General features: G+C 54.4%; 1 protein-coding gene and 1 pseudogene across 3 annotated transcripts; one reads left to right on the plus strand and one right to left on the minus strand.

Annotated features, from left to right (window-relative positions):
• The first annotated feature begins 8,638 nt into the window (after positions 1 to 8,638).
• On the plus strand, positions 8,639 to 26,860 carry Gga1 (golgi associated, gamma adaptin ear containing, ARF binding protein 1). Of its 3 annotated transcripts, none has more exons than XM_042264534.2 (17): positions 8,639 to 8,883; positions 11,848 to 11,932; positions 12,945 to 13,020; positions 14,203 to 14,301; positions 15,088 to 15,211; positions 16,659 to 16,759; positions 17,261 to 17,341; positions 19,983 to 20,120; positions 20,229 to 20,310; positions 21,091 to 21,198; positions 21,838 to 21,990; positions 23,528 to 23,589; positions 24,032 to 24,204; positions 24,523 to 24,716; positions 25,433 to 25,602; positions 25,811 to 25,921; positions 26,010 to 26,860. In XM_042264534.2, exons 1-17 carry the CDS (start codon positions 8,841 to 8,843, stop codon positions 26,118 to 26,120), a joined length of 1,911 nt encoding a protein of 636 aa, XP_042120468.1. In that variant the 5' UTR covers positions 8,639 to 8,840; the 3' UTR covers positions 26,121 to 26,860. The 3 variants fall into 3 exon arrangements, with proteins under 3 accessions (XP_042120468.1, XP_042120469.1, XP_076412376.1); XM_076556261.1 differs by lacking the exon at positions 8,639 to 8,883 and adding an exon at positions 9,056 to 9,666; XM_042264535.2 differs by lacking the exon at positions 25,811 to 25,921 and having other exon boundaries at positions 8,815 to 8,883.
• On the minus strand, positions 22,657 to 22,885 carry LOC121824243 (mitochondrial import receptor subunit TOM6 homolog pseudogene; annotated as a pseudogene).
• Positions 26,861 to 27,737: the final 877 nt, after the last annotated feature.

A 27,737-nucleotide genomic window follows, 5' to 3' on the forward strand; every position in this document is an offset into this window, starting at 1 on the left:
CCACTAAGAGAATATTCTAAGAGGAAAAACAGCTTGTAAATTAGGGAGTATCGACCTCAAAGCAAAAATTAATTAATTAATTGATTGATTGATTGATTGATTAAGGCATGCATGGGATTAAAAAAATACTCCGTGGGGTTGGAGAGACGGCTCAGCATTTAAGTGAGCTTGCTGCTTTTGCAGAGGTTTGATCTCCAGTATCTACATCAGGTGACCCAGAGCCATATGTAATTGCAGCTTAGGTGCTCTGACACCCTCTTCTGGCCTCCAAGGGCACCCGCACATGCATGCAAATATACATAAAAAGATAATAAAACAACTCGTCTTTACAAAGAGAAAAAATGCCTCACACAGTTTGTATTGTTCTGTGAAGGGACACCATCACCCTTATAAAAGAAAAGCATTTAATTGGAGACTTGCTTACAGTTTTAGAGGGTTAGTCCCTGATATCATGGCAGGAAGCAGACAGGCATGGCACTGGAGCAGTAGCTGAGACCTCTGTATTCTGGTCTGCAGGAAGGGAGAGAAAGAGACACCGAGCCTGGACTAGGCTTTTGAAACCTCAAAGCCCACCCAGTGCCCTGGGACACACCTCCTCCAACAAGGCCACACCTCCTAATCCTTCTCAAACACTTCCACTAGCTGGGGACCAAGCATTCAAATATGTGAGCCTGTGGGGGCCATTCTCATTCAAACCACCACACTCAGCTTAAAAACACAAACAAGTTTTACCTCAGCCTCCAGGTCCCCAGATCCCACACCATCTCATGCTTCCTTCCAGGAACATTTAACAGCCACACAGGAAAGCGCAAGTACACATGCTTTGCTGTATCTGGGTTCTTTTCCTTTTTAATCTGATGTGGTGATGCACACCTAGAATCCCGGAACTCGGGAGGTAGACACAGAACAGTCAGGTCAGTCTTAGGTACATAACAGGTTCTAGCCTGGGCTAGCCTGGGCTGCCTGAGACCCAAACAGTACACAAATGCATAAGAACAATATATCCTGAAAACTGTTCCACATCTACCCTGGACCATTTCATTTTGTTTTTTAATCTTATGGTATGTGTATGAGTATTGTGCTTGCATGTGTATGTGTAGACCACGTGTATGCCTGGTGCTTGCGGAGGTCAGAACTGCTGTGAGCTGATATTAAATGCTGGGAATTGAACCCAGCCAAAGCTCTTAACTACAGAGTCATCTCTCCAGCCCCTACCCTGGGCTGTGTGGAGCCAGGCTCCAGTAGTGGATGCCTGGATTGTTTTTTTCTTTCTTTCATTAGTGTGTGTGTGTGTGTGTGTGTGTGTGTGTGTGTGTGTGTGTGTGTGCATGTGCATGTACTTGTATCCCTCCCCAGTTGTGGAGGCCAGAGGACTACTTCCCGGAGTCTGTTCTTTCCATTATATGGTTTTAAGGATCAGACTCAGACCCCTGGGCTTGGCAGCAAGCACCTTGGCCCACTGAGCCAGCTTACCAGCCCACTTAGGTTGTTTCTAATGCCCGGCTTTTGTAAGTGAAGCTGCATGGTGATCCTTGAACTCAGCACTTTGGACGATGATTTCTGGCAAGAGCATCTACCAATACTGGAGATCAAACCTAGGGCCTCACACTTGCTAGGCAAGGGCCCTACCACTCAGTTATACCCCCAGCATTTTTTTTTCTATGTTTTTATTTAGAGACAAGATCTAACTATATCACCAGGCTGGCCTTGAACCCACTCTAGTCCAGGGAGGACGTCCTGAGTCCCTGGAATGACAGACCTATGTCACCAGGCCTGGCTACTCACAACATTTCCTGAAGTACGTGTTTCTGTCTCCATTCTATAGACGAACAAACAGACACTCGAAGAGACTAGCTCCCTTACCCAGGCAGATCCAGGCATGACTCAAGCTAGGTCACCAGCCCCTCAGTGTAAATTAGACAAAGACATGAGCCGCACTGGGGGAGGACTTTGCCAGATCAAAATGGGCTGAATTTCTGGGCTTGGTTGATCCGAAGAGTGCCCGGTTTGCCCGATCCTTCATCAAGGCTGTATGCAGTTCCTAGGCATAAGAGGGTTATGAGTTCAGATCTAGGAGACTGAGGAGAAAGTCACGGGTGTGAATCAGATTTGGACCAGTTATTTGCTTCCATTCTTTGCAGCCTCTGCTGGGAGCCAGGCCTGGGAGCGATGTGGGAAGCAGACAGACAGGGCTCTCACATAACCCAGATTCCAGCCCTGCCGGGACAGGCAGCTTCAAGTCTCCCATGGGACAGAGGGAAGGAGCACAGCAATTCTGGGGTGGCCATTTATAACTTATTTATTATTATGATGGGGTGGGGGTGCTCGAGTGTCCTGTGTGGAGGTCAGAGGACAACTGGAAGGAGTCAGTTCTCTCCTTCCACCGTGTGGGACCCGGGCCTGGCCACCAGGCTGTCTGTCAGCCTTGGCTGTGAGTGCCCTCACAGCTCAGCCACCAGCCCAAAACATTTTTATCAACTGTCCAGGAAGGCTGGTTGATCTTTCTCTTCGTGGGAAATACAATGAAATTCTTGCTAGATGGCAAGCATGCCACACGCAAAAAAAAAAAAAATGCACAAAAGAATGCACAGCATGGCAGGGAGGTAGAGAAAAAAAATCGTTTGTTCTAATTAAATGTTCTGATTGTAATAGACTTGTTCTGATTATCATAAATGAGGCTACACAAGCCGTAACCCCAGAATTTGAGAGACTAAGGTAGAAAGACCAAGTTAGAAAATTAGAGACTAAGCCGGGCGGTGGTGGCACACGCCTTTAATCCCAGCACTCAGGAGGCAGAGGCAGGCGGATCTCTGTGAGTTTAAGGCCAGCCTGGTCTACAAAGTGAGTTCCAGGAAAGGCGCAAAGCTACACAGAGAAACCCTGTTTCGAAAAACCAAAAAAAAAAAAAAAAAAAAGAAAGAAAATTAGAGACTAGCCACATATCTAGTAAAAACATGGCTCCTAAAAACAAACAAACAAAAAACCCAAAGAAACCACAAAAACCCACACGTTTGTAGGTTAGCCTGGGTTTGGCCTTGGGTTCTATTTTCTTGTCCTGTTTGCTGATGAGATAAGATTTTAGATAAGATTCTATAGTGATATTTCATTTGTGCTGAAATGCGATTTTATGTTAATAAAATATGTATGTTAATAAATAACGTTGCCTGGAGATCAGAGCTAAAAGCAAGCCATTTAGCAGAAGTCCGGCAGTGGTGGCACATGCCCTTAATCCCATCACATGGCAGGCAGAGTCTCTGTGTAGTCAAGGACACAGCCAAGCGGTGACCCTAACCTTTAATCCCAATACCAACCATAGAGACCTGGAGGTCTGTATAGACAGGCAGTGATGAGGAAATCATGTGGTTGGGTTTAGTTGAGTTTAGAGCCATGAGAAGGTAGAACAGAAAAGCAATAAAAAAGACAGGTCACACAGGAGAAGGTCTCTCTCTCTCTCAGGGGAAGACACGGCAGCAGGTGGTAAGCCAAAGGCTGTTCGCTAGTGCTCTGACCTCTTTGGCTTTTAACTCGGTATTTGGCTTTGTGTTTCTTATTTAATAAGACTGTTTAAAATTTCATCTATAAGATTCTGTAGCTCAAGCTGTCCTGGAATTCACTATGTAGCTCAGGCTACCCTCAAACCCACAGTGATCCTCCTGTCTCAGCCTCCAAAGTGCTAAAATCACCATGTGCAGCTCCAAAGATCATATCTATAGAAATTTGTTTCTCATTCTAAACAAGTATATGTTTGCACTCAAAAATTATTTTTGTTTACAATTTTATTTTTAAAGATTATTACTACTATTATTATTATTATTATTATTATTATTATTATTATTAAGACAAGATTTCTCTGTGTAACCCCAGCTGTCCTGGAACTTGCTTTGTAGACCAGGCTGGCCTGGAACTCACAGAGATCCGCCTGCCTCTGCCTCCAGAATGTTGAGCTTGGGGGCGTCTTTGTGGGGGTGGGGAGAGGGACAGGAGCACTCCCAGTGGAGTCTTGGCTGACCTGAAACTCTCTTATGTAGACCAGGTTGGCCTCAATGTCTTTTTTTAAGATGTCCCTAAATTGTTGATAAAACTTCAAGCTCCGAAAAAACTTGAACTTCACCTCATCTTATTAACGAATTTCTCACCCTGAACATCAGTTTTTTAAAAAGATCCAAACTCTCTGGATACAGAGACGAGGCCAAAGATGTCTGCCAGCTCTGAGATTCTCTACATCTATGGCAACTGTTCCAGCCCCCGGCAGCTGTGAGCGAGACAGAAAGACAAGGAAGTCCTTTCTCGGAGCTTCTCCAAGTGTTTCCTGCTGTCCTTGGACTCCTCGTCCTGCAAGGTGGCAGGAGACAAAGGGCCAGTGTGCAGATCTGGTGAGCGAGGGGGGTGAGGGCAGGTGCTCTGCAGTTACCTCCGTGCTGGGGAAGGGAAGAGCAAGGGCTGGGTCAAACCCCGCGCTTGCTGCTGTTTGCAGCTGTCCCTCCCTGGGATGATTAAATGTCAGACTGGGGATGAGGCTGGGTGGATTGAGGGCTTGTCTAGCTCACAACAAAGCCCTAGGTTTAGTGGCCAGCGCCACCTAAAGCCTGGTGTGGAGCCAGCAGGATGACCCCGTGAATACAGGCACCAGCCACCAAGCAGATTACCTGAGTCTGGATCCCCTGGTAAGGTGGAAGGATCCACTCCTGAAAGTTGTCCGCTGTCCTCCACACATGGGCCATGTTGTATACATACATGTGTAAATGAACATGCAATGATTTTCAAAAGATTTGTTTTGTTTGAGACAGTGTCTATGTAGCCTTGGTTATTGTGGAACTTGCTTTATAGACCAGGCTGGCCTCTAACTCACGGAGATCTGACTCCCAAGTGCTGGGATTAAAGGCATGCGCCACTATAAAGATTTTAAGTGTGTGTGTGTGTGTGTGTGTGTGTGTGTGTGTGTGTGTGTGTGTGTACATGAGTGCAGAAGGCTAGAGGTGTCATATCATCCCGGTGCTGGAGTAACTGGTGTCAACCAATGTGAGTGCCAGGAACCGTACTTGGGTCCCCTGTGAGAGCAGAGCTCACAGCTGTCTGTAACTCCAGTTCCAGAGGATCCAATGCCCTCTGCCCCGCCAAAGCTCACTGCAGAGAGCTGGATGCTGGCATTCATTTATTCAGTGCATATTTATCGAACATGGCAGGGGAGGAGAAGCTTCCTCAGCCTTCCCGGAGTTCCTGACTAGGTCTGAAATAAAGCTGACCAAGACAGATCCACAGGATGGAAGCGTAACAAATTTATTTAATCAGTTTTCTATGACAGGTCACTTTAGAAGGAAGGTCTGAAGACCCTGAGTGAGCTCTCCATGTTCATGCTCCCATTTGATGAAACAGAAACAGCCATGCAGAATGCAACTGGGCAAGAGTGTGGTCTGATGGAGAGGGTGACGGCGAGGCCCAGCGAGGCCCAGCTCCCTTCTTCCTCCGGGGTGTGAGGCAGGCGCCCTCTGAGATGAAGATCTTATAGCTTACTGTTAGAGGGGTGCAGGTAGATGAGAGCACCCCTTTCTGGCTGGTTTCTTCCCCCAAAAGGTTGGGGAGTTTGCGGAGGGCCAGGTTTGTGAACAGACTTTAGATGGGGGTGCTAGTTTCTATGACTCACTCTGGGTGTGAGGAATTCTAGTTTCTCTGGTCTGCCTGGAGGGAAAGGGAAGGAAGGGAGAAAGGACAGCAGGAGATGAGTAGGCCTCTTTCCGGTTTTCTTCAGATCCACAGGCAATGTGTGGAGGGCCTTCTAAAGGCCCGGGCACGGCAAACATGGCGCCAGCAGGTCTTGCCCTCTCCACTTGCTAAACCGTTAGATTATATTCCTAGAGCTGACCACCCAGGCCTATTCTCTTATTTGGCCACTTCCTTATGTCTAATCCATTCCTGAGGTTGATCACCAAGGTCCAACTATCAAAACGCCAAGGTCCAGCACCAAAGTTCATTATTTGGTTATACTAACATGTCCAGTCAGGACTTAGCAACTCATCCTAACAGACATCCTTTTCTCCTTAAAAACCACTCCTGCAGAGACATTTGCTGCTGTCTTTGCCTGATCCAGAGGCAGCTCCCCTGCTTGTCCCCTCCCAGATAAATAAAACCTCCTCTGTGCTGAGAATTTGATGTCTGGACGTTCTGTGCCAACTCTGAGACTCCTTCAAAGTGGGCAGGTGCCACGATTTGCGGCACCGGGCTCTGAGACCCAGCACCTTCTGGACACCAGCAACTCAGGAGGAGATTGTGGTGATTAGTACTGTCAACTCAACAGATCTAAATCACCTGGGTGATGAGCTGCTGGGCATGCCTTGGGAGGATTATCTTGACTGAGTATATGGAGGCAGGAAGATCTGCCCACTGTGGGTGGCACCATCCCCCGTTAGGACCCTGGACTGTGTAAGTGGAGAAAGGGAGCTGAGCGGCAGCTTGGGTTCAGCACTCTGTTTCCCAGGTGCGGATGTGATGTGGCCAGTTCCTTCAGGTTCCACCAAGATGGACTGCACCCTTGAATTGAGGGCCAGAACAAAGGCTGTCCCCTTTAAATTGCTTTTGTCAGAGTATTTTATCACAGCAATGGGAAAAGAAACTCAGACAGAGATTCACCAGATGCATTTCCCCGGGGATGAAGTTTCCTAGACAGTTAAGGTTCTGGATGGAGAGACACACACACCATAAGCATGCAAAGAAATACATAGCAGGGGATTGTGGGTAGAGCCCAGTTGGTAAAGTGTCTGCCTATCATGTATGTATGAAATGTCTTAGGTTCAATCCCCAGCACCATATAAATCATCAGCCTGGGCTATAAAGACTTTGTCTGGGGGCTGCAGAGACCGCTCAGCGGTTAAGAGCACTGGTTGCTCTTCCAGGGGACTCAGGTTCAATTCCCAGCACCCACATGGCAGCTCACAACTGTCTTTGTAACACCAGTTCCAGGGATCTGGCACCCCCACACAGATAAGTATGCAGGCAAAACACCCATGCACATAAAATAAATCTTAAAAAAAAAAAAAAAAGACTTCGTCTGAAGAGAAATGGAAACTGAGGTGACTGACTAAAGATGTTGCTCTGTTGGTGGAGTATTTGCTTAGCTCAGAAAGCCCTAATCCCTTGCAGATGTGGTGGTACACTCTGAGATGGCAAAAACATCAGAGAAGTTCAAGTCCTGCCTAGGCTACATAAGACCCTGCCTCCCCCCAACTCCCAAAAGTGCCTGTGAATGGCGATCTGACTCTAAGTCAATTGGGCAAACGCAGTTTGGGTTTTATTTCATTAACAATTTTAATAATAAAAGAAAGAGGGCCAGGCCCATCTCGTGCTAGCTTTTTTTTTGAGGTACTATACACACGTATCCCCTCCTGTGGCTTATGGGTTGCGGCAGAGAATGACACGTCGCAGTGAACGCTGGGTTCAGGAGAAAAACCGACTGAAATGAGGTCACTGTGGTTCTCCAAGGTGAATCTAGATCCCTCCCCAAGGCCACAGGCTCGCGGAACTGGATTCGCCGGTTCCTCCGTCTCAGATGATCTTTAACTCTCCCGGGCGCGGGCTCGCCGGAGAGGGCACCAGTGGCCACTTCCCAGGCTTGCCGCCAGGGACGACAGAGGGCAACTGGCTGGGCATTCCGGGGACCTCCCCAAGGCGACCCGCCGAGGATGAAAAGACGCGGGTGAAAGAACGGAGTATTTCGCATTGTTGCTCCCTGAACCCCCGCCCCAAAAGAGCCAGACTCCGTCACTGCCCCAGTTTGGGGAATGAGACCCTCTCACTTTGTTACCACCCTTCGGGCTTCCCCGGTGCGGGTTGTGTGCTCTGAGATAGGATATTCCCCATCGGCCTTCCACTGCTGATCACCTGCCTCGGCCTGACAAGTGCCGGCGTTATGACCTGGAGAGCACGTCCAGCTCCTCATCACCATGTGGGTTAGACAGCTGGCCTTTCTCTTCAGTGCTGGTCACAGAACTATCGAAATGCAATGAGCTCTTGCTTCGCGGGTTTGCAAGCTGACGGCAGGAGGAAGTACCGGGTGCAAGCTTCTCTGACCCTTGGGTGATTACAGACATACTCACTACCTGGCTTCCGGGTTTGAGGAATGGATTCATGGGGGCAAAAATACGTAGCCCCTGGCTGGGCGCAGTGACGCACCGCTTTAATCTCGGCACTTGGGAGGCAGAGATCAAGGGATCTCGAGTTCCGGGCCGGCCTGGTCTACAGAGCGATTTCCAGGGCAGCATCGTGAAACTCGTGCCACGGGGGGAAACAACGCTAAGACCCACGCCTGGGGCACTAAAGCACTCAGCAAACGCTAGCTTAACCTCGTCACTTTCGCTTTGGCCACGGGGCCCAGTCGCCCTCTTAAGGGACACTGCCACTTCCCCACTTGGGCGGAAGTACCCCCGAGGGCTCCGGAAGTGACTTCAGAGCCCTTCAGAAACATGGCCCCGGAGCGTTGTCCCGGAAGCGGTCACGGGTCTCTGCGTGACGCTGACCGAGTGAGAGCGTCCCGCGGTGTTTCTATGGTGCCGCCCGCAACCCCCAGGCTCTCCGCTTCCTTTCCCGCCTGAACGCCGGGAGCTGCGAGGCCGCCGGCGGACCCCACCCGCGAAGCGGACAGCGGACGCCCGGGGGGAAAGGGTTTGGCCAGGAGGTGGCGCTCTGGGCGGCCCCGCCCGCGTCTCGATGGTGCCCGGCGCTCCAGCGCCCCGTCCCGACTCCTCCGGGCGGACGCGGCCCCTTTAACCGGCCGTGGGCGGGGCCGAGGAGTTCCCGCGAGAGCGGCGGGGGGCCGGGGGGCGGCGCCGAGGCCGGGGGGCCCGTGGCGGATGGAGCCCGCGATGGAGCCGGAGACGCTGGAGGCGCGAATCAGTGAGTGTCCGGGAGGGGCGCGGGCCGGACCGGAACCGGAACCGGGGGCGCGAGGTTGGCCCCTTTCCCCCGCGGGGGCGGGGTCCGCGCGCCCCCTCCTCACGCCCCGCCCCCCGGGCCCAGGAGGGGCGGCGCCCCAGTTCGCCGCTCGGACCCTGGCAGCTGCGCAGCGGGGCTGGGAGCGGGCGCCGCCCACCCACCCGGGGACCGGGCCGCCGAGAGCGACCCCCAAACCCCGAGGGCCCCGACTGCTGCACCCAAGAGCAGCCCCTCGAGCCCTGCCTCCGAGGGACCCCCCACTAGCTCAAGGCCTGAGACTTTTCACCCTGTGCTCGCAGCTAGTCCCCGGGTCCAGGGACGGGCGGACTCCTGGCCCCTCTCCCCCTGCTCTGGCCAGGCTGGGAGAAACTCCCAGTGCTTAAGCTCGGAAGGGTCCCGTCTCAGACTCCATGAAAGAGACCCAAGTTCGCTGTCACTGCACCCAGCCCAGCCTCCCTCCACATCCCAGATGGCTTTCCCAGCCCCTCCTGAGCTTCCTCCCGAGGCCTCTGCCCTTGCTTCCTGTCTCCTTAGAAACGGCTTCCTACAGCTCCTGCTTCCAAGCCCCCAGCCCCTCCCTCTGCTCTCCCTGTCCCACCCTGCTGAAGATCCTTGGCTTTGCCAACCCCATTCTTTAGACTCTGCCCCCTGGGAGCCGCAGGCTGCCTCTTCTGGTCCATCTAGGGACAGGTCTCTCCTAAGGCCTTTCTGGATGGGGCTATCAGCTGAACCTCTTGGCCTCAGGTACACCAAGGACCCTGTGCGGGGTGATGTGGGAAGTCATGGCCAGCACCTTGGAAGCCGGTCTGGAACAGAGTTGAACCAGGAGACTGATTCCAAACCACACACCATCTGGGGGAATGTAGGAGAGTCAGCCTGGCAGTGGGGGAGGGGAGGGTGGGTGGGAGAAGACACTGGCTGTGGACTTCTGATACCACAGCTTCACAGGTCTCAGGAGGTTAGAGGTAAAGGGTAGCTTCTGGGGAGGACCATAGATGCTTTCACCATCAGAAGAGTCACACCCCCGTTGTGAAACACCCCTCCTCACGTACTCTCCCCTGCCACCTGCCAGGGGAGATGCTCCCCCAGGTGGAGGCTGGGGGAAAGGGAGGGGGCCTGTCTCCTCCAGCTCTAAGATCCTTAGTTTGCCGAATGCTGGGGAGAAGCTGGTCTGGGCAGTCAGAGTTTCCTTTTCCCTGGCTCCTGACTCCACATTGACTGCCTCCACCCTCACTGGAGCTCACGTGCCTTTGACACTTCGAAGGACTTCCTGTTTTAGCCCTTTTCCCAGCTGTCCCCTTTCCAGTGTTCAGTCCTTGGCCATTGTGGGGGACAGTAAATGTACAGCCTTCCCCGAGGAAGCAGGAGATGTCCCTGGTGTTGCTGGGGGCTCACTGGTGTCTTCTGTTTCTCTCAAGGACTGGAGGGTCCCCGAAAGACTTGTGGGATAGATTTGTACCAAGATAATGCTTCTTCAGCCCTCTGCCCAGCCATATTGCCTCTGAGCCCCTAGGAGAGAGCAGCCTAACCCAGGACCTCCCATTCTTTCTGCCCGCTCTGCCCTTCTCTACAGCCAGCCCTTCTGTGATCGCTAATCTGAGTCGTCAACGCTGCTTTGTTTAGGCCAGTGAGCTTCAGGAGAGCAGGGCTTTTGTCCACCACTGTATTTTTTAAAAATAAATATGGATCGTGTGGATGGCTGCCAGGCACTAGGGTGTCTAGGCCCCCAGGCATAGCATAGATCCCCAGCTGGGCAGGTGCCGCGTACTGGGCCCTAGCCTCCTCCGGTCTACAGATCTTTCACAGCCCCACCTCTTGGGCTGTGGCCCTCTGCACCCCCAGCATGGGCAGAACGGGGACACCACGGGGACACTGCAGCCTCACCACGCACGAAGCATTTGTCATCCGACCTGTGATTGGTTCGCTCTACAAGTGGGGAAATGGGGGTTCAGGGAGGTTGTATTGCATACTAGATCTCCACTTGGCCAGTGTTGGGGGCTCGAGAAGGGGATTGTCTGGTATTATCAACCACGCTCCTCTTTGCTATTACTCATTCCTGCATTCCAACTTCCCCGGCCTCATCCTGCCTTCCACTGCTCCCTCATCCATCCATCCTCCTCTCACACACTGAGGGGACATCGCTGTGTTCACGATGGCAGAGGTCACAGTAGCACTGTGTAATAGTCCGCTCGGGCCCACAGCAAAGAACAGTCAGGGGCACAGCCACTGCCACCCTGGGCAGAAGCGAGGGACCAGAGAGGACCGTCAGAAGAGGTATTCCTGAGCCACTCCCCGGGGACAAGGTCGGCAGGACTAGACCTGAGGTCCAGGGTACAACATTTCCCAGGCTCATGTCCTTAGCTGGGCAGATGAGCCCTCAGCCTGGTTAACTCCTTCCAGACTTAGCTGGAATGTTACCTCCTCTGGGCAGCTGCCCTGGCCCCAGGCTGACCCAAGTCTGCTGCTCTAGGTTCCTATGGTTTCTTGGCCACTCACCCTTTCTTGAGAGCCTGGCTTTTCTTGGCCCACTGCCCAGCTTGTAGTTCTTCAAGGACCAGGACCCTGACCTTTCCCTTACCCCTAAATCTCCTGAGTACAGATTCCAGGATAATGGGGATGCTGTTCTCGAGAACAGACTCAGAGATGGTAAAGTCAGCATGGTGGGTACAACCATGGAAGGTGGTCCCTGGCTATCATCTCTGGAGGTGGGGCCCTCGGGTGGACAGGCAGGGTAAGCAGCAGCCATGTGTGCTTCTGCCCATTGACTGGGCTGGAAGGTCGGGGCTCAGGCTTGGGGCTGTCCGGCCAGAAGTGGAGGGAAGCCTCTCCCATGTGTTCAGTCCCTCCTGACCTCGCCAGGCGCAGGGAAGAGTAAGGAGAGGCAGAAACGCCACTAGCCCATACTGACTCCCTCTGCTCCTGCAGACAGAGCCACAAATCCCCTGAACAAGGAGCTGAACTGGGCCAGCATCAACGCTTTCTGCGAACAGCTCAACGAAGACTTTGAGGGGTAGGTGGCTCCACTTGGCTGACACACGCAGCGGAACATGGCGTCCCGTCACACACACTCCAGAACCTGGTCCTGGGCAGGCTAGAGACCCGGTTTCCATTCTCAGTGCACCCACAGTTAACAAAGACAGTGGCACTTTTTGCTGGAGGCTACACATAGGCCACCCTCTTTGAATCTCAGCAGGACACTGCAGTCCTGAGCTCGGTCAAATCTCACCCTACTATGTGGCTGATGGTTTATTGGGGCCTCCTAGAGGGCAGACTACACCCTCCCCAAAGGTCCTTCGTGTACCTGGAATGCTTGTCCCAAATGCACATGTGGGCCGCCCCTAGAAGTGACTCCCCAAGGGTTTGGACTCCCAGGCTCCTTGGTGCTGCTGGATCGCAGGGATGAGTCACAGGATGTTTCTCCTCCACCTTCCTTCCCGGGACAGGTGCTTCCAGCAGCCCTTGGTTTGGGGTTCACGGGCTTTGGGGCCAATGAATCCCACCTCCGATTAGCCTTGGGCAAGCCGTTTACCACTCCTCAGTGGTAGCCTGGCTCTGCCAGTGCTGCACGTGTGGGCGCTGCTGGGTGTCCCGCCACTGAGGAGAGCAAGGAGCGGGGCTGCTAGGGGTCACCTTGCATGGCCTCAGCACCCAGGCTGCGGTCACCGGTCCTACCATCCCGTGTGCAAGCCAGAGACACAGCTGCTTTTGCTTCTGGTGGTGAGGAATTAGAACTCAGGCCTCACTCACCCATGCTAGGCAGGTGCTCTATCAGTAAGCAACATCTCCAGGCCTGTGTCGTAGTTCTTAAAGCCGAAAGGGGCTAAGTGTATACCTCTTGAAGGTCCCTGCCTGCACTGGGTGCCTGGCACTGGCTCTCACCATCCCAGGTCCTGTTTGATCTGGAGAGAGGTGGGCCTTTGTATGTGCTTCGCAGGGCCAATAGAGGGCTGAAGTGCCGCAGTCTGGGGTAGTGACTGTCTCTTTGAGTGACCATGTCAGCCATGCCTGTCCCTTCTCTCCAGGCCTTCACTCGCCACCCGCTTACTGGCCCACAAGATCCAGTCCCCGCAGGAGTGGGAGGCCATCCAGGCCTTGACGGTAAGAAAAGATCCTGGGGTTCTGTGAGTGACCAGGTGATCCAGTATACAGGTCTGGGCCAACCTTGAAGGTTCCCAACAGCAGCCACTGGACTAGCCTTCTGTCACAGCTGGGCCTCTGATGGTGGTGGCAGGGATTCTCCACTTCAGCTGCCCAAAGGACACCTCCCCGGGATACATGTTAAACATAGTCAGGGCCCTCAGCATGCATGGTTTGGAGTCTGTGTTTGTAAAGCTCCCAGGTTCTCTGCAAGGGCTGGACAAGCCGCGCGGGAGCTGCAGACCCTGGCCAGCACCGTCCTCTTCAGTGAGAGCTAGGCTCAGGATTGAGGTTTCTTGGCTATGCCAGGAGCAAAAGAGGTGGGTTGCTGTCTGTGCCTCTGTGCACAGCCCACATACTAGTGACCTTGGGACAAGATTGTCCAAGGTCAGGGGGAAATTGCTCTAAGTAACCATACATGTTCCAACACATCAGTTTTGGTCTGGGGTTTCTTCCTCAAGTGTGCAAGGTCTTGTGACCTCACGAGTTTGGGAAAGGCCAGAGCAGTGCCAAATAGTTTTGTTTCTTAAGATTATTTATTTATTGTGTTTATACAGTATTCTGCCTGCATGTATGCCTGCAGGCCAGAAGAGGGTACCAGATCTCACTATAGATGGTTGTGAGCCACCATGTGGTGGCTGGGAATTGAACTCAGGACCTCTGGAAGAGCAGGCAGTGCTCTTAAGCTCTGAGCCATCTCTCCAGCCCGCCAAATTGTTTTTTAAAAGAAGAAAAATAAGCCAGGTGGTGGTAATACACGCCTTTAATCCCAGCACTCGGGAGGCAGAGGCAGGCAAATCTCTGTGAGTTCGTGGCCAGCCTGGTCTACAGAGTGAGTTCCAGGACAGCCAGGGCTGCACAGTGAAACCATGTTTTAAAAAAATTTAAAAATATGAAAAGAAGAAGAAGAAAAATAGTAAAAAGGCCATGTTCACATGATACGTGGCCCAGGCCAGAGAGGAACCTGTAGTCATACTGCAGCTTGAACAGTGCTGCTCAGGGGAAGACCCCTGACTCAGTGCTCTGGGGGGTGATGAGCAATCGCAGAGACCTTTGAGCCTCTGTACCTTGTGCCCTCAAGGGTCATTCCCTTCCTCTGGGCCCTGGCAAGGTCAGGAACTCCCTGACTGCTTCCTTCCCCAGGTTCTGGAAACATGCATGAAGAGCTGCGGCAAGCGGTTCCACGATGAGGTGGGCAAGTTCCGCTTCCTGAACGAGCTCATCAAGGTCGTGTCTCCCAAGGTGCGTCCTGGCCAAGGCCCAGAAGGCTGGGTCTGATGGGTTGTAGATAAAGGATCCCTAGGCTCTCCCTGTTGGAAATTTAGTACAGAGCCTTCTCCAGGGCCTGGCTGAGTCAGGAAAGCATGGTAGCTGAGGAACTATCCAGTTCGCCGGGAGAGCTGATCCCAGGTCACACACATGCTGTCATTGGGTGTGCCCAGCCTAGGTTGCCTAGATGTCTGACATTTCTCCCTGTCTCCATCACCTAGATGTGGTTTCTGTGAGCCTCAGCATCCAAAGCCACAAACCTGAGTCAGTTATGTTAGCAGATGGGCCACACCCTGGCTACCGACCTTTGGCCTGAGACGTCCTCCCAGATTGGGTACATATTCGATGCCCAGCCCCTGCCCTTCCTCTGAGCAGAACTCTGAGTGGGCCGTGCAGCCCCATGGCTCCCAGGAGAGAACTGTGCAGTCAAAGTCTCTTGGCCTAGTTGGATGCTGGAAATGATGTGTGGGGTCTGATGGGTGCACACCAGCCCTTCCTCCTCACCTGGAGCCCTAGGTTCCTTGCTGGGGTCACAAGGTTAAGTTCTGTGTGCTCTGAGCTCGGGGCCTCCAAGGTCCGCCTGCCCACAATGAGGAAACTGAGTCACAGACAATGGGCACAGCCATTGGGTAGTCCAGCTAAGAACTGAGCTCAGTTTACACCAGGCTGCAGGGCATCTTGGACTTTGGAGGCTTAGGACTCGAGTGAGCGGGGCTGAGCAGCCTCCGAGTCGAACTCCCTTTCTGTATGTCTCTGAAGTACTTGGGCTCCCGGACGTCAGAGAAGGTGAAGAATAAGATCTTGGAGCTGCTGTACAGCTGGACGGTCGGCCTGCCTGAGGAGGTGAAGATTTCAGAAGCCTACCAGATGCTGAAGAAGCAGGGTGAGCCTCCACCCGTGGGGTGGCAGGGACCAGTAACATGCCCGGCCTGCAGCTCAGGCTCCAGCAGTCTCAGGGTTCTCTGCCAGCAAGGCCATGGGTCTCTCCTTAGTGTCTCAAGAACACACAGCCAGTGGGGCCTCTCTGTGGCTGTGCCTAAGGCCAGCTTGGGTGAAAAAAGAAAGGTGGTATGGGGTCAAGCTTACCTTCAGAGGGTGGCGACAAAACACAGGTGCCCGGGCCCAGGGACGGGGCTCAGTTGGCAGAATGCTTGCCTAACATGCATGAGCTCCGGGTTCGTCCCCAAGAGCGAGTACTCCAGGTACGGTGGTGACACCTAGAATCCCAGCACTGAGGAAGAGGGGCAGGGGGGTCTGGAGTTGAAGGGCCACCCTTGGCTACAGAGTGAGTTCCAAAGGATTACATGGTAGCCTTTCTCAAAAAATATGTATGGAAGCTGGAGAGAGCGTTCAGCAGTTCAGAACCCTTGCTGCTCTTCCAAAGGGCCCAGGTTTGGTTTCCTGTACCCCTGAAGTGGCTCACAACACTGGTAACTCCAGCTCTAGGGGATTTGATGCTTTTGACCTCCATATGTGTATACCCACATGGAGACACAGACACCACACATAAAAAATTTTCAAAAATAAAAAATCTATTATTTATATTAATATAGTATGTATATATTAATATATATTGGATTCAAACCATCTCTGATGGAGTTCACTGTGCAGGTCAGAAGTAGTTTAATCCCAGTACTCAGGAGGCAGAGGCAGGCGTATCTCTGAGAGTTCCAGGCCAGCCTGGTCTACAGAGTGAGTTACATGGCTACACAGAGAAACCCTGTCTCTAAAACCAAAACAGACAAACAAAAATGTAGTCCCATCCATCAAAGTCCAAAGCTGGTGAGTTGACCTCCCTTTTGTAAAGCCTTTCCAGCCACACGAATGGCCAGGCCCCTCCCCCAAGGACCTCTAACTGCCAGGTTCCACCCACAGAACGCTAACTGCCCTAAGTGCTGGACCCTGCCCCTACCCTACAGAGTAAAAAACCCAGTCTCTGGACAGGAAATCCCACCAATCTCCATCTTGGAAAGCTCCACCCTGAAGAGTTCTACCCCCTCCCCAAGAAACTCTATGAGCTCTGTGTCTACTGGAACAGAGCAGACTGGACAGGACACAGGGCTCATATCTGCCCGAGCAGAGGCATTCACCCTCCTGGTTTTCCCTTCAATAAATCTCTTGTGAGGTTTGTTGTGTGGTGTGACTTTGGGGTATTCTTTGGCTCCTGGCTGCCAGGATACCTTTGCATCTGAGCTGTTGTACTTACATTGGTGCTGTGACTTGGATAGACGCCCATGCTTACACCCTTGACCTTGCCACCCTATTCTCATATGCCCCTCCTGATACCTCTGGTCCTGATACCTACTGACAGCCTTCTTCTGTCTTCCCAGGGATTGTGAAGTCTGACCCCAAGCTTCCAGAAGATGCCATCTTCTCCCTCCCGCCTCCACGGCCCAAGAATGTGATCTTTGAAGATGAGGAGAAGTCTAAGGTAAGAGCAGAGGTTCATGCCCAGTGTGATCCTTGTGGAGGTGGCTGTGGGAGGAAGCAGTACTTAGCTCCTGCTGAATACACTGACCCCATGCCAGCATCCGTATTCAGTAAGCACAATTCATGACCCAGGGTTGTGGGAGGAGCTGCACAGTTTTATGTCCTTGTATACCAGTTGACTTGCTTTTGGTTGAAGAAGCATTTCCAAGGCTACTACTGTGGTTTCTGGTGTGTCCGCCTGGAAGTTCCAAAAGCCACAGTGCTCTGGGGAGGGAGGGCTGTGTGCTGAGGACATCCTCCTGCTGTGCTCTGTGAGGAGTGTGTACGCTGTCTCTCGTATCTGAACGGACACCCATCAGATGTCAGTCAGTTTTCACCACTTTGCCTAGAGCTTGAGTGGTCTGCCCAGCCCCCCCCCCCCCCCCCCCCAGTCAGAGGGTCAGGATTAGAGATTCTGGCGTGGTGCTGCCCTCAGCCCTCAGTCACTTCCTTGTCTCTGCAGATGCTGGCCCGCCTGCTGAAAAGCTCACACCCAGAGGACCTCCGGGCTGCCAACAAGCTCATCAAGGAGATGGTGCAGGAGGTGATGGCTGGCCTGGGCTACAGGGTAGAAGGGATGGATGTGAAGCTAGGACACCAAGCGGGAGTGTGTGTGCGTGCGTGCGTGCATGCGTGTGTGTGTGTGTGTGTGTGTGTGTGTGTGTGTGTGTGTGTGTGTGTATTGCCACAGCAAAGAACCAACAGGTGCTAGGAGGCTGTTTAACAGGAAGAACTACCAGTGTCTGAGTGAACCTGCTATTCATGAATTCCTGAGGGGCTAGTATTTGTTAGTGATGAGGCCAAGAATTGGTGGCATATACCTGTAATACTGAAACTCTGGAGGCTGGGGCAGGAGAATTGTGGGGTTGAGGCTAACAAGACCCTGTCTCAGACCAAAAAAAAAAAAAATTGGAACCAGGCGGTGGTGGCGCACACCTTTAATCCCAGCACTTGGGAGGCAGAAGCAGGTGGATCTCTGTGAGTTCGAGGCCAGCCTGGTCTACAGAGAGAGATCCAGGACAGCCAGGGCTACACAGAGAAACTCTTTTTTTTTTTTTTTAAAGATTTATTTATTTATTATGTATACAGTGTTCTGCATGTATCTCTGCAGGCCAGAAGAGGGCACCAGATCTGATTATGGATGGTTGTGAGCCACCATGTGGTTGCTGGGAATTGAACTCAGGACCTCTGGAAGAGCAGTCAGTGCTCTTAACCTCTGAGCCATCTCTCCAGCCCCAAAACCCTGTCTTGAAAAAGAACAGAAAAGAAAGAAGGGGAAAAGGGAAAGAGGAAAGGAAAGAAGAAAGAAAGAAAATTGGGAGCCAGCAAGATGACTCAGCAGTTATAGATGGGTGCTGCCACCCTGAGCTAGGTCCCTGAGGACCCACATAGCAGAAGGAAAGAACCAACTCTGACCAGTTGTCCTTACTTCCATGTGCACACTAGGGCACATGTACACACACACACACACACACACACACACACACGTCAGTAAATACAAACACTCTGAAGAAGTACTTTGGGACTATATCGAGGCAACAGCTTAGTGGTAGAACACTTTTCCAACATGCGTGATGTCGTGGTATCCATCATCAGCACCCCCCAAAACAAATTGAACCCTAAAGTATTTTTTAAGTATGTATGTAAGTATGTGTGGATGTATATAGCTGTGCATACACACAGCAAAACACAGGTGTTAATGTATGGTTAGTGTGTAAGTTAATATACGTTGGAAGTTACACGGACATTTAATAAGGCAAATCATCAAAAAACACATTCAGGACTGGTGTGTGCTAGTGCACGCCTTTAATCTTAGCACTTGGGAGGCAGAGGCAGGTGGATCTCTGTGAGTTCAAGGTCTACATAGTTCCAAGACAGTCTGGGCTATGTAGAGAGAGACTCTCAAACCAAAATTTTTTAAGAAGTATTCAGGATGTGGCAAGGTGGCTCACACCTCTAATCTCAACACTGGGGAGGCCAGGACAGAAAGATGGCCTTGACTTGACTTCCAGGCCAGCCTGAGCTACACAATGAAACTTTGCCACAAACCAAGGCACTTAATAGCACAAACAGAAGAGGCCGGACTAACACATTCTCTAGGCTCAGGATTGGCAGTAGGGAAATCAAGGGTCAAGGCCACAAGGCAGATGCCCGTGAGACAGGAGACAGCCCAGCCTGTACCCCAGGTGACTGCCCCCTGCAGCCCTGTATATCTAGATCATCAAGTGATTTTTTTTTTCTTTGAAAATATAGACTTCAAGCCAGGCGGTAGTGGCGCACGCCTTTAATCCCAGCACTTGGGAGGCAGAGCCAGGCGGATCTCTGTGAGTTTGAGGCAAGCCTGGGCTACAGAGTGAGTTCCACGATAGCCAGGGCTACACAGAGAAACACTGTCTTTGAAAACAGAAAGAAAATGTAGACTTCTACATGAAATCTCCCAACTCACTAATGATAGCAGCATAGAATTTTCCAGATGTTTTAAAAGTGTGTGCCTCACAGAAACTTCTAGTTCATTCTTCCTCAGTGGCAAGATCTAGTCATGCAGGTTGGTCAAGCTAAGCCTGGGTCCAGATTGCCTGGCAGGGGCTGCTCTTCAGTTCCCGCTGCAGGAGAGGGCGTGTCACAGGCCTGGGTGGCTTCTGTTCAGGGCTGTGTTAGAGGGCCAGGCCTTGTGAGACGGCCCTGAGCATGCCCACCTCCTGCAGTGGAGACACTAGGAACAGAATGGGCTGCAGAGTGGATCACCTCTTTCAGCTACCTGTAAAGGCCAGCAGCCCCCGCACTTGCCGGGCACCTACGGATACAAGGAGGGACAGCGTACCTTGTTTCTAGGTTGTGAGTGCTGACCAAGAACGCTGCCCTCTCACTGTCAAGTGTGGGGGCGTCGTCTTCAAGAGACAGACACAGGGAGGGCAAGAACGGCACAGGACCATAGCCATGAGTCTAGAAACTCTTGGGGTGATCTCGGGCCACCCCTGGATCCGGGACTCTGGCAGGAGAGTAGGAAGGGGGACACATGGTGGTAGACTGCTTCTTGGACAGAGGACCTGTCCCTGAGTGGCAAGCTCTCAGCAGGACTTGGCCACACAGAGCTGAAGTCATGCCCATCCAGTTCTCTTCCCGACTCGTCCCAGCTCCAGGCCAGTGGCAGGCCTGAGACAGCCTCTGCCGTTTGCTGCCCACAGGACCAGAAGCGGATGGAGAAGATCTCAAAGCGGGTGAATGCCATCGGGGAGGTGAACAACAGCGTGAAGCTGCTGACAGAGATGGTGATGAGCCACAGCCAGGGAGCCACCGCCAGCAGCAGTGAGGACCTCATGAAGGTGGGCCTGCTCCTGGCCGCTCCCAGCCTGGTCCCAAGCCCCCCCCCCCCCCCCCCCCCCCCCCCCCCCCCCCCCGAGAACCCTTGTCCACTCACCCTGTCCCCCTAGGAACTGTACCAGCGCTGTGAGCGCATGCGGCCCACACTCTTCCGATTGGCCAGTGACACAGAAGATAATGACGAGGCTTTAGGTGAGTCAGGCCCAGCCCTGTCCCGCCACCTCCTCCCTCAGGCCCTGATAGACACCGGCCCGCAGTTGGAAGGAGCCACCAGGAGGGGGCCCCCTTGCCCAGCCCTGACCTGAGAAGGCTGTAGAGACCGCTATGGCGGACTCCATGCACAAGGTCCTGAGCAGGCATCTCGTCTCCTGCCCAGGAGGGGGAGCTCACCTCATTTCCCAGCAGGGGTTCAACAAGCGAATGCCTCGCTCAAGTCCCAGAGCACCAGGGTGGCAGATCATCCCATCTCATCCACTCAGGCCCTCCGACCCCTCCCTGTCTCACTCTCCTCCCTGCCTGGCTGTCCCCTGGACGTTCTGAGTACATTTCCACCTCCAAGTTTCTACGCCTGCTCAGCTCTCTGCACCCCATAGATGCAGTGGGATGGGGGCCCTTCCCCTTCATATACCCTTTGGAGCCGGGCGGTGATGGCGCACACCTTTAATCAAGTGCTTGGGAGGCAGAGGCAGGCGGATCTCAGTCAGTTCGAGGTCAGCCTGGTTTACAAATCGAGTTCCAGGGCAGCCAAGACTGTTGCACAGAGAAACACTGTCTTAAAAAAAAAAAAAAAAAATCCTGCGTGAAGGACATTTGGGGTTGGGGATTTAGCTCAGTGGTAGAGCACTCCTGGGTTCGGTCCTCAGTTCCGGGGGGTGGGGTGGGGGGAACCCTTTGGGGTGGATGTGGGAGGCTCTTCTCCCCTATCCAGAGGCCCCATCCTTTAACTGGCCTCTCCCCTCCTTCCTGTTCCAGCTGAGATCCTGCAGGCTAACGACAATCTCACCCAGGTGATCAACCTGTACAAGCAGCTGGTCCGGGGTGAGGAGGTCAATGGTGATGCCACGGCCAGCTCCATTCCTGGTGAGAAGCGCAGGAGTGCTGTGGGGGGCCCTGAGTGCAGGGTGGCATGGCATGACCTTCAGTGTGACCTTGGCCCTTAAGACCATGAAGGTCCTGAGAAGGGAGTGAGGCATCCTGTGGGAAGCCTAAAGCTGTTGGGGAAGGAAGCCCAAGTTTGTCCCAGAGCAGAAGGAAGGAGGTTTTTCTTTGATCTGGTGTATCTGGCTCCAGATGTGCGGAGCTGGATCCTAGCCTAGGCCTGATTGGACTGCCAGAGACAGGGAAAGGGCTTTAGACACAGACCTGCAGACCACTCAGGGAAAACGGCAGCGTGGTATGTGGGGCTGGGGCACAGGAGAGGCGAGTGGTGAGTGGCCCTTGGAGAGTGGGAGGACCTCTCAGGTGTGAGAGCAGGAGTGATCTCCTAAGGCTGTCCCAGGGGACACCTCAGCTATCGTAGCTGGTATCACTGTTCAGTCACACTGATGCCACATTTCTGACATGTCCCTCACCCTAAAGCTGATTGCATTCTAAACACAAGTGCCGTCCGTCCATCTGCTAAAGAAAGGGCCAGGAGGCCTGGGGTGCGGAGTGGAGGAGGGGGAACCCCTGAGGTTCGGAGTGGCCCCCAGGACTTGCCCAACTCTCCTTTCCATTCAGGGAGTACCTCAGCCCTGCTGGACCTCTCAGGCCTGGACCTCCCTCCCTCGGGCACCACATACCCAGCCACGCCCACCCACCCTGGCAACCAGAGCAGTCCAGAGCAGCCCAGTGCCTCGGTGTCCCTGCTGGATGACGAGCTCATGTCTCTGGGTAAGGGAGAGGATGGGGCAGGGGCAGCCTGCGGGCACCAGCTCTGCCTACCCTGTCCTGGGTGAAGCCGGGGCTCCTGGCGACTCCAGGTCGGCCTGGCGGAGGCGGGGGATTGCTGGAGTGTGGCTGTGCTGGGGAGGATTGGCAGCTTCTCCCAACAGGAAGGACAGGATTCAGTAAGATCCACTGGAGTGAGGAACACTGAAAGTGTAAGCAGTGAACACTGTTTTCCTTAGGCTTGGTGGGTGGGTTCTTTTGTTTGTTTTTGTTTTTTAAAGACAAGGTCTCTCTGTGTAGCCCTAGCTGTCCTGGAACTCACTCTGTAGACCAGGTTGCCTCCATCTCAGAGATCCACCTGTCTCTGCCTCCTGAGTGCTGGAACTAAAGGCGTGTGCCACCACACGCAGCCTTCTGTGTGTGTGTGTGTGTGTGCGCGCGCGCGTGTAAGCTTTATTTGAAATATTTTTTTCAAGAACCATCACTACTCCTCAGGACAAGGGCAAGGATCACCCTCTGCAGAACCTTGGGAACTACACACACAACTGTGCAGAGGCAACGTCTCAGCTGAAGCTGGGGGCTGCCCTGGAGTGGAGGGGTGGGGTGCAGGTTCAGGCAAGGAGAAGAGGGCGTCAACTTCAGCTGCCACCGGGGTAGTATCTCGTGCTCCTAGACAGTAGGCTGTCTTCGGGAAGTTTGAGTACACGGGAATTCCATTATCTGGCTACACCCCTGGCTCAGGGCCATCCAATCGTCACTCAAGTCCCTGGCCAGCCAAACACTGGCGGCAAAGAGTCCCAAATGAGGAGCCAGGTCTCCTACGTTGTCCGGAACCTCAGGGGCCTCACTGGCCGAGCCGGAGGCGCTCACCATCACCCCACTAGAAGCCATAACAGCACCGAGCCCCTCCCTCTGGGGTCTTAAAGGACCACCATAGGGAGACCTGACAGTTGCTGGTTCCCAGCCTGCTGGAGAGCACCTGCTGAAAACGGGTCTCTCATCTTCTCTAAGTCAATACAGGGGAAGCTTGGCTGAGGTGTTCAGAACAGACAGGGCTCATGCTGCTTTCCTGCCAGCCAGGGCCACTCCTCAGGGCCCTCCAGCACCAATCAGTTGGCCTTATTGGCTAATGCCAGTCTTCAGTCTACCTGATCCACCTTGCCGTGGTCCACATGGACACAGGTTCACCCAGGATAGCACTTGCCCACAGATGCTCACCTGGACCCGTGAGCTCAGGCTCTCCTCTCCTCCTCACGACCTCAGCTCCCCCTCTTAGCTGCTGAGGGGCAGAGGTGAAAGTTCCAACTTCTGCCCATAAGTTGGCTTCTGTGGGGCCTTGCCGGGAAGAGAGGAAGCAAGTGTGGGCTGCAGGATGGCTGTCGGGACAATGGTTTCTATTTCTGCTCTGCCACTGCTTCCCTCTGAGAAGTGTGGGTTTCATTCGTGAGCCTCTGAGAAAGGGAAGAATCCAGGGATCCCCAAGCCAGTGCATGGCTAGCTTTTAGCTTCCCTGGCCAACCCTGTCTTGCTTTCTCCACAGGCCTAAGTGACCCCACACCACCTTGCCCCAGCTCCGACAGTGTGGGATGGAACAGCTTCCAGGTAAGAAGCTGGTTAAGATGCTGAAGCTGGTTCAGCCTACGACAGACCCAGGGGTGGGGCGGCTGGGGCCAGGAGCCTGAGAGGTGACGGCCAGCCCGCTGGGTGTGGGCGAGGCTCTCGGAGCAGGGCAATTCCACCCTCGGGAAGAGCCCCACAGTCTCTTCTAACCTCACAGAGGTGCCTGGGCCTCAGCCTGTGGTCCCCCAACAGGACCACAGCCTTGCCTTCAAGGTTAAGCTCAGGGGGCTCTTCTTCCCTTAAAGGTGACTTGGGGGTCCTCTGAGCATGCAGCTCCAGCCAGGCCCAGTGTTCTGCCTCATGACCAAGTGGTCTGTTGTCCTCTCTGCTTCAGCCGTCTCCGCTGTCCCCTGCGGGGAGGGGAGGGCCGCGGGCCTGGTGTGACCAGGGCACTGTAGTCTCACCCCGTCTCCTTCGCCCACAGTCCTCAGATGGCGCTGAACCCTCGGTCCCCCCTCCAGCCCAGGCCCCCAGCGTGGACTGCCGACCCCCAGCACAGGTACCCCCACCAACGAGCAGCGGCCTGGACGACCTGGACCTCTTGGGGAAGACCCTCCTGCAACAGGCACTGCCCCCGGAAGCCCAGCAAGTGCGGTGGTGAGGGCTGCTATTGCCAGAGCGGCCCCCCCCCCCCCCCCCCGTCCCCGTCCCCACCAGCCAGCAGGGGGTCAGCTCCTGGGAGCCCAGCGTATTGCCTTGCCCACTGTGACAAGGGCTTCACACCACACAGTTGATGAGAATGGGGCACGGTGGTGCCCACCAACATGCCCCCTAGAGGGGGGGGGTTCAGCACGGGAGGATGCCCAAGGCTAGAGCCACTGACCTGCAGGCACAGAGCTAGCTGGGAGCCCAGTCCTTCCCGGGCCCTGACAAGAGCACCTGGAAATGAGTTGCTAACGCACTGTTCCCATTAAGGGAGAAGCAGCAGCCAGCCCCCCGGCTCACTCTCCGTGACCTGCAGAGTAAGGGCAGCTGCAGCTCGCCCAGTCCAGGAGCCACCAGCCTCCTCCACAACACGTCCCCAGAGCCCCCTGGGCCTCCACCACAGCCAGCACCCACCGAGCTCTCCTTAGCCAACATCACTGTGCCCCTGGAGTCCATCAAACCCAGTGAGTGGGAGAGGTGGGGTGGGAGGGCCAAGCCAGGTCAGCTCTTGTCCCCAGGGCCTGCCACTGCTGACTCCAGCGCAACCCTGCACAAGGGCTCCCCATCCTACAGTGATGCAAGGCTGCTTGCTCTCTGATCTCTGAGTCACACCCGAGGGGACTTTTTTTGTTTTTTCAAGACAGGGTTTCTCTGTGTAGCTTTGGAGCCTGTCCTGGAACTCACTTTGTAGACCAGGCTGGCCTTGAACTCACAGAGATCCACCTGGCTCTGCCTCCCCAATGGACTCTGACCCCCTCCTTCATAGAGAAGGCAGGGGCCAGAACTAGAAGGTTTTGTAAGATTATAAAACCAAGCCTCAAAGAAAGCTCCAGACCTGGGCCCTGGGCGTTTCTCACTCAGTTTCTCACTGAGCAGTCAGCCGGTAGCGCTGCCCGACTCGGCCTGAGCCGACGACTAGCCAGGCTGCACTGATGTTCTCAGGAGCTGTGACCCAGGGCAGCACCCCTTCCCCATCCTCCTTTCCAGGAAAACTGACCCTGAGCCCTTGACTCCAGCCTGGGAGAGAACCTGGCTGTGACCTGACTCTAGGGTGGGTGTCCAGCCTCCACCATCTGATCCCACTGTGTCTTCGGGCCCGTGGAGGCCAGACCCTGGGTGAGAGGCGGATAGGTATGTCCTGGCTCCACCCATTCGTCACCCTCAACCCTTCTCTCCACAGGCAGCATCCTGCCGGTGACAGTTTATGACCAGCATGGCTTCCGCGTCCTCTTCCACTTTGCTCGGGACCCACTGCCAGGGCGCTCTGACGTGCTGGTGGTGGTGGTCTCCATGCTGAGCACTGCCCCCCAGCCCATCCGCAACATTGTTTTCCAGTCGGCTGTCCCTAAGGTGACAGGGCAGACCAGACAGGTCTTCCTCCCTGAGACTCGATGGGCAGCTAGCTGGCTGGCCATGGTCAGGGGACAGGATCTCCCTCACTGGGGAGCTGGGGGAGGGGCAGCGGGAAGCCAGAGGAGAGATCCCTAAGACCCTGGGAGGGAGCTGGGTCCTCACCAGTGGCCACCTGACCAGCTAGCCGTACATCTCCTGCCCTCAGGTCATGAAGGTGAGGCTGCAGCCTCCTTCGGGCACAGAGCTGCCAGCATTTAACCCCATCGTCCACCCCTCAGCCATCACCCAGGTCCTGCTCCTTGCTAACCCCCAGAAGGTGAGGGCCCAGCTATGACAGGGCAGTGCCCGGGATGGTGCTGACCTCTTTCCTGCTCTAATCCTTGTTTCTGCCATTTGTGCCCCAGGAGAAGGTTCGCCTTCGCTACAAGCTCATCTTCACCATGGGCGACCAGACCTACAACGAGATGGGAGATGTGGATCAGTTCCCCCCTCCAGAAACCTGGGGGAGCCTCTAGGACGGGGTGGCTGGAGAGAGGAGGGCAACAGGACCCAGTCCTGCTCAGCCTGGGCTTCTCTCCTTCCTGTGGTCCCCAGTGACTTCCCTCTCCCTAGGCCTCTTCTCCTGCTGAGCCAAACCCGGCAGGAGGCTGGGCCTGGGTTTGCCATAGCTGCTGGGATCCCCATCACCAGAGGGAGCCTGGAACAGGGAGGGGCTGTGTGCCCTGGAAAGACTCTCGGGAGTGAGGGAAGAAGCATGGCTGTTAGGCCCAGCTCTGACCCCAGCCTGAGGTGGGGTCTTCCCCACCTGTCTTTTATGCCTTACGGAAAGGCCCAGCCATAACTTGGAGGCCATGCTGGAGCTGGGACCAGCCCGGGCCTCCTCTGTGGGACCCAGTGACTGGGGTAATGCCCACGCCCTAGCTGTTTGCACTTGGTGTGTGGTTTGGCTCTTTGCTTTGCTTTTGGAATGGCCCTGTGGTCTCAGAGCTGAAGGAGCTCCACTCAGCTCCTGTCCCTCTGGAGGCCTCCCTCTGCTCTCAGGCCTCCTGCAGGGCCATGGGAACTTGAAAGCAAAGCCCGAGGACATGCCCTCCTGGAGGGCCATGGAACTCCCAGAGTTCCATGCTTCATTCATCAGCTTCTGCTGGGGCCTCCTGTGAGCACCTCACATCTGCCCACCCATCTGTGGTCAAAAGTAGGGTCTGTGTGGGTGACAGCGGGAGTATTTATGAAAATAAAATGACCTTTTCCTGGAGCAGCCAGCCGTTCTTGTGAGATTGAGGGAGGCAGGGGAGATCCAGGAATTGGGGGCCTAAGGACTGTGCTGTAGTCCTACCCCAGTTCTGCACCAGAAGAGGCCCTCCTGGGGACCTGTGGCTGCTACTGAGTCACTCAAGAAGCCTTGGTCTGTGGTGACCCAGCACAGTCCCAGTGGAGATGAGGCGGCCACTGAGGGGTTCCGCTGCTGCAGAAGCTGAAGGACAGCCCTGGCTCCTCACTTCCTCCTGCGCACCCCGCAGATTCTCCGACGGGCTCCTCCCAGCCCAGGTGCTGCTCTGGGAAGTGGGGCTCCTGCAGCAGATGCGGCAGGCCCACCCCAGGATCCCTGCACCACACCCACTCCAGCCAGCCTCACCGCCCTGGTGTGACAGGGCTGTGCCCAAGCAGGGTGCGAAAGCCACACAGCTAGGAAAATCTGCCAGTGGGGTGCAGTAAGGAGCTGGCTTCGAGCCCCACAAACTGCAGGAAGAGAGTCCCTAAATGGGGGGGGGGGGGGGGCAGGCGGCGCAGCCTCGGTCCTGAGCAGCTGTACTGTCACTGGCTCCAGGAAGTCCCACATCTGAGAAAACACTTTCACTTTGTCTCATCTGGCAGTTCCTGATCTGCAGATGGCTACTAAACCCTTTCTGCAGATCCGGTGAAGCCCTCCTGCATATGATACAGCTCTGTGAGTCCCCCGGACGAGGAACTCCTGGTGGGACCACACTGCACGGAGTGAAGGCATCTCGGGTGGTCTGTACAGCAGATGGCAGGAGGCACCGGTCCCCCTCAGCCCCCCTCAGTCCCCCTCCAACCAGACTCCACTACGTGACTCACACCCGACAGAGCTGATGGCCTGTCCCGGCACCTGT

Source organism: Peromyscus maniculatus, chromosome 20 (genome assembly GCF_049852395.1).
Source record: "Peromyscus maniculatus bairdii isolate BWxNUB_F1_BW_parent chromosome 20, HU_Pman_BW_mat_3.1, whole genome shotgun sequence".
Lineage (NCBI taxonomy): Eukaryota > Metazoa > Chordata > Mammalia > Rodentia > Cricetidae > Peromyscus > Peromyscus maniculatus.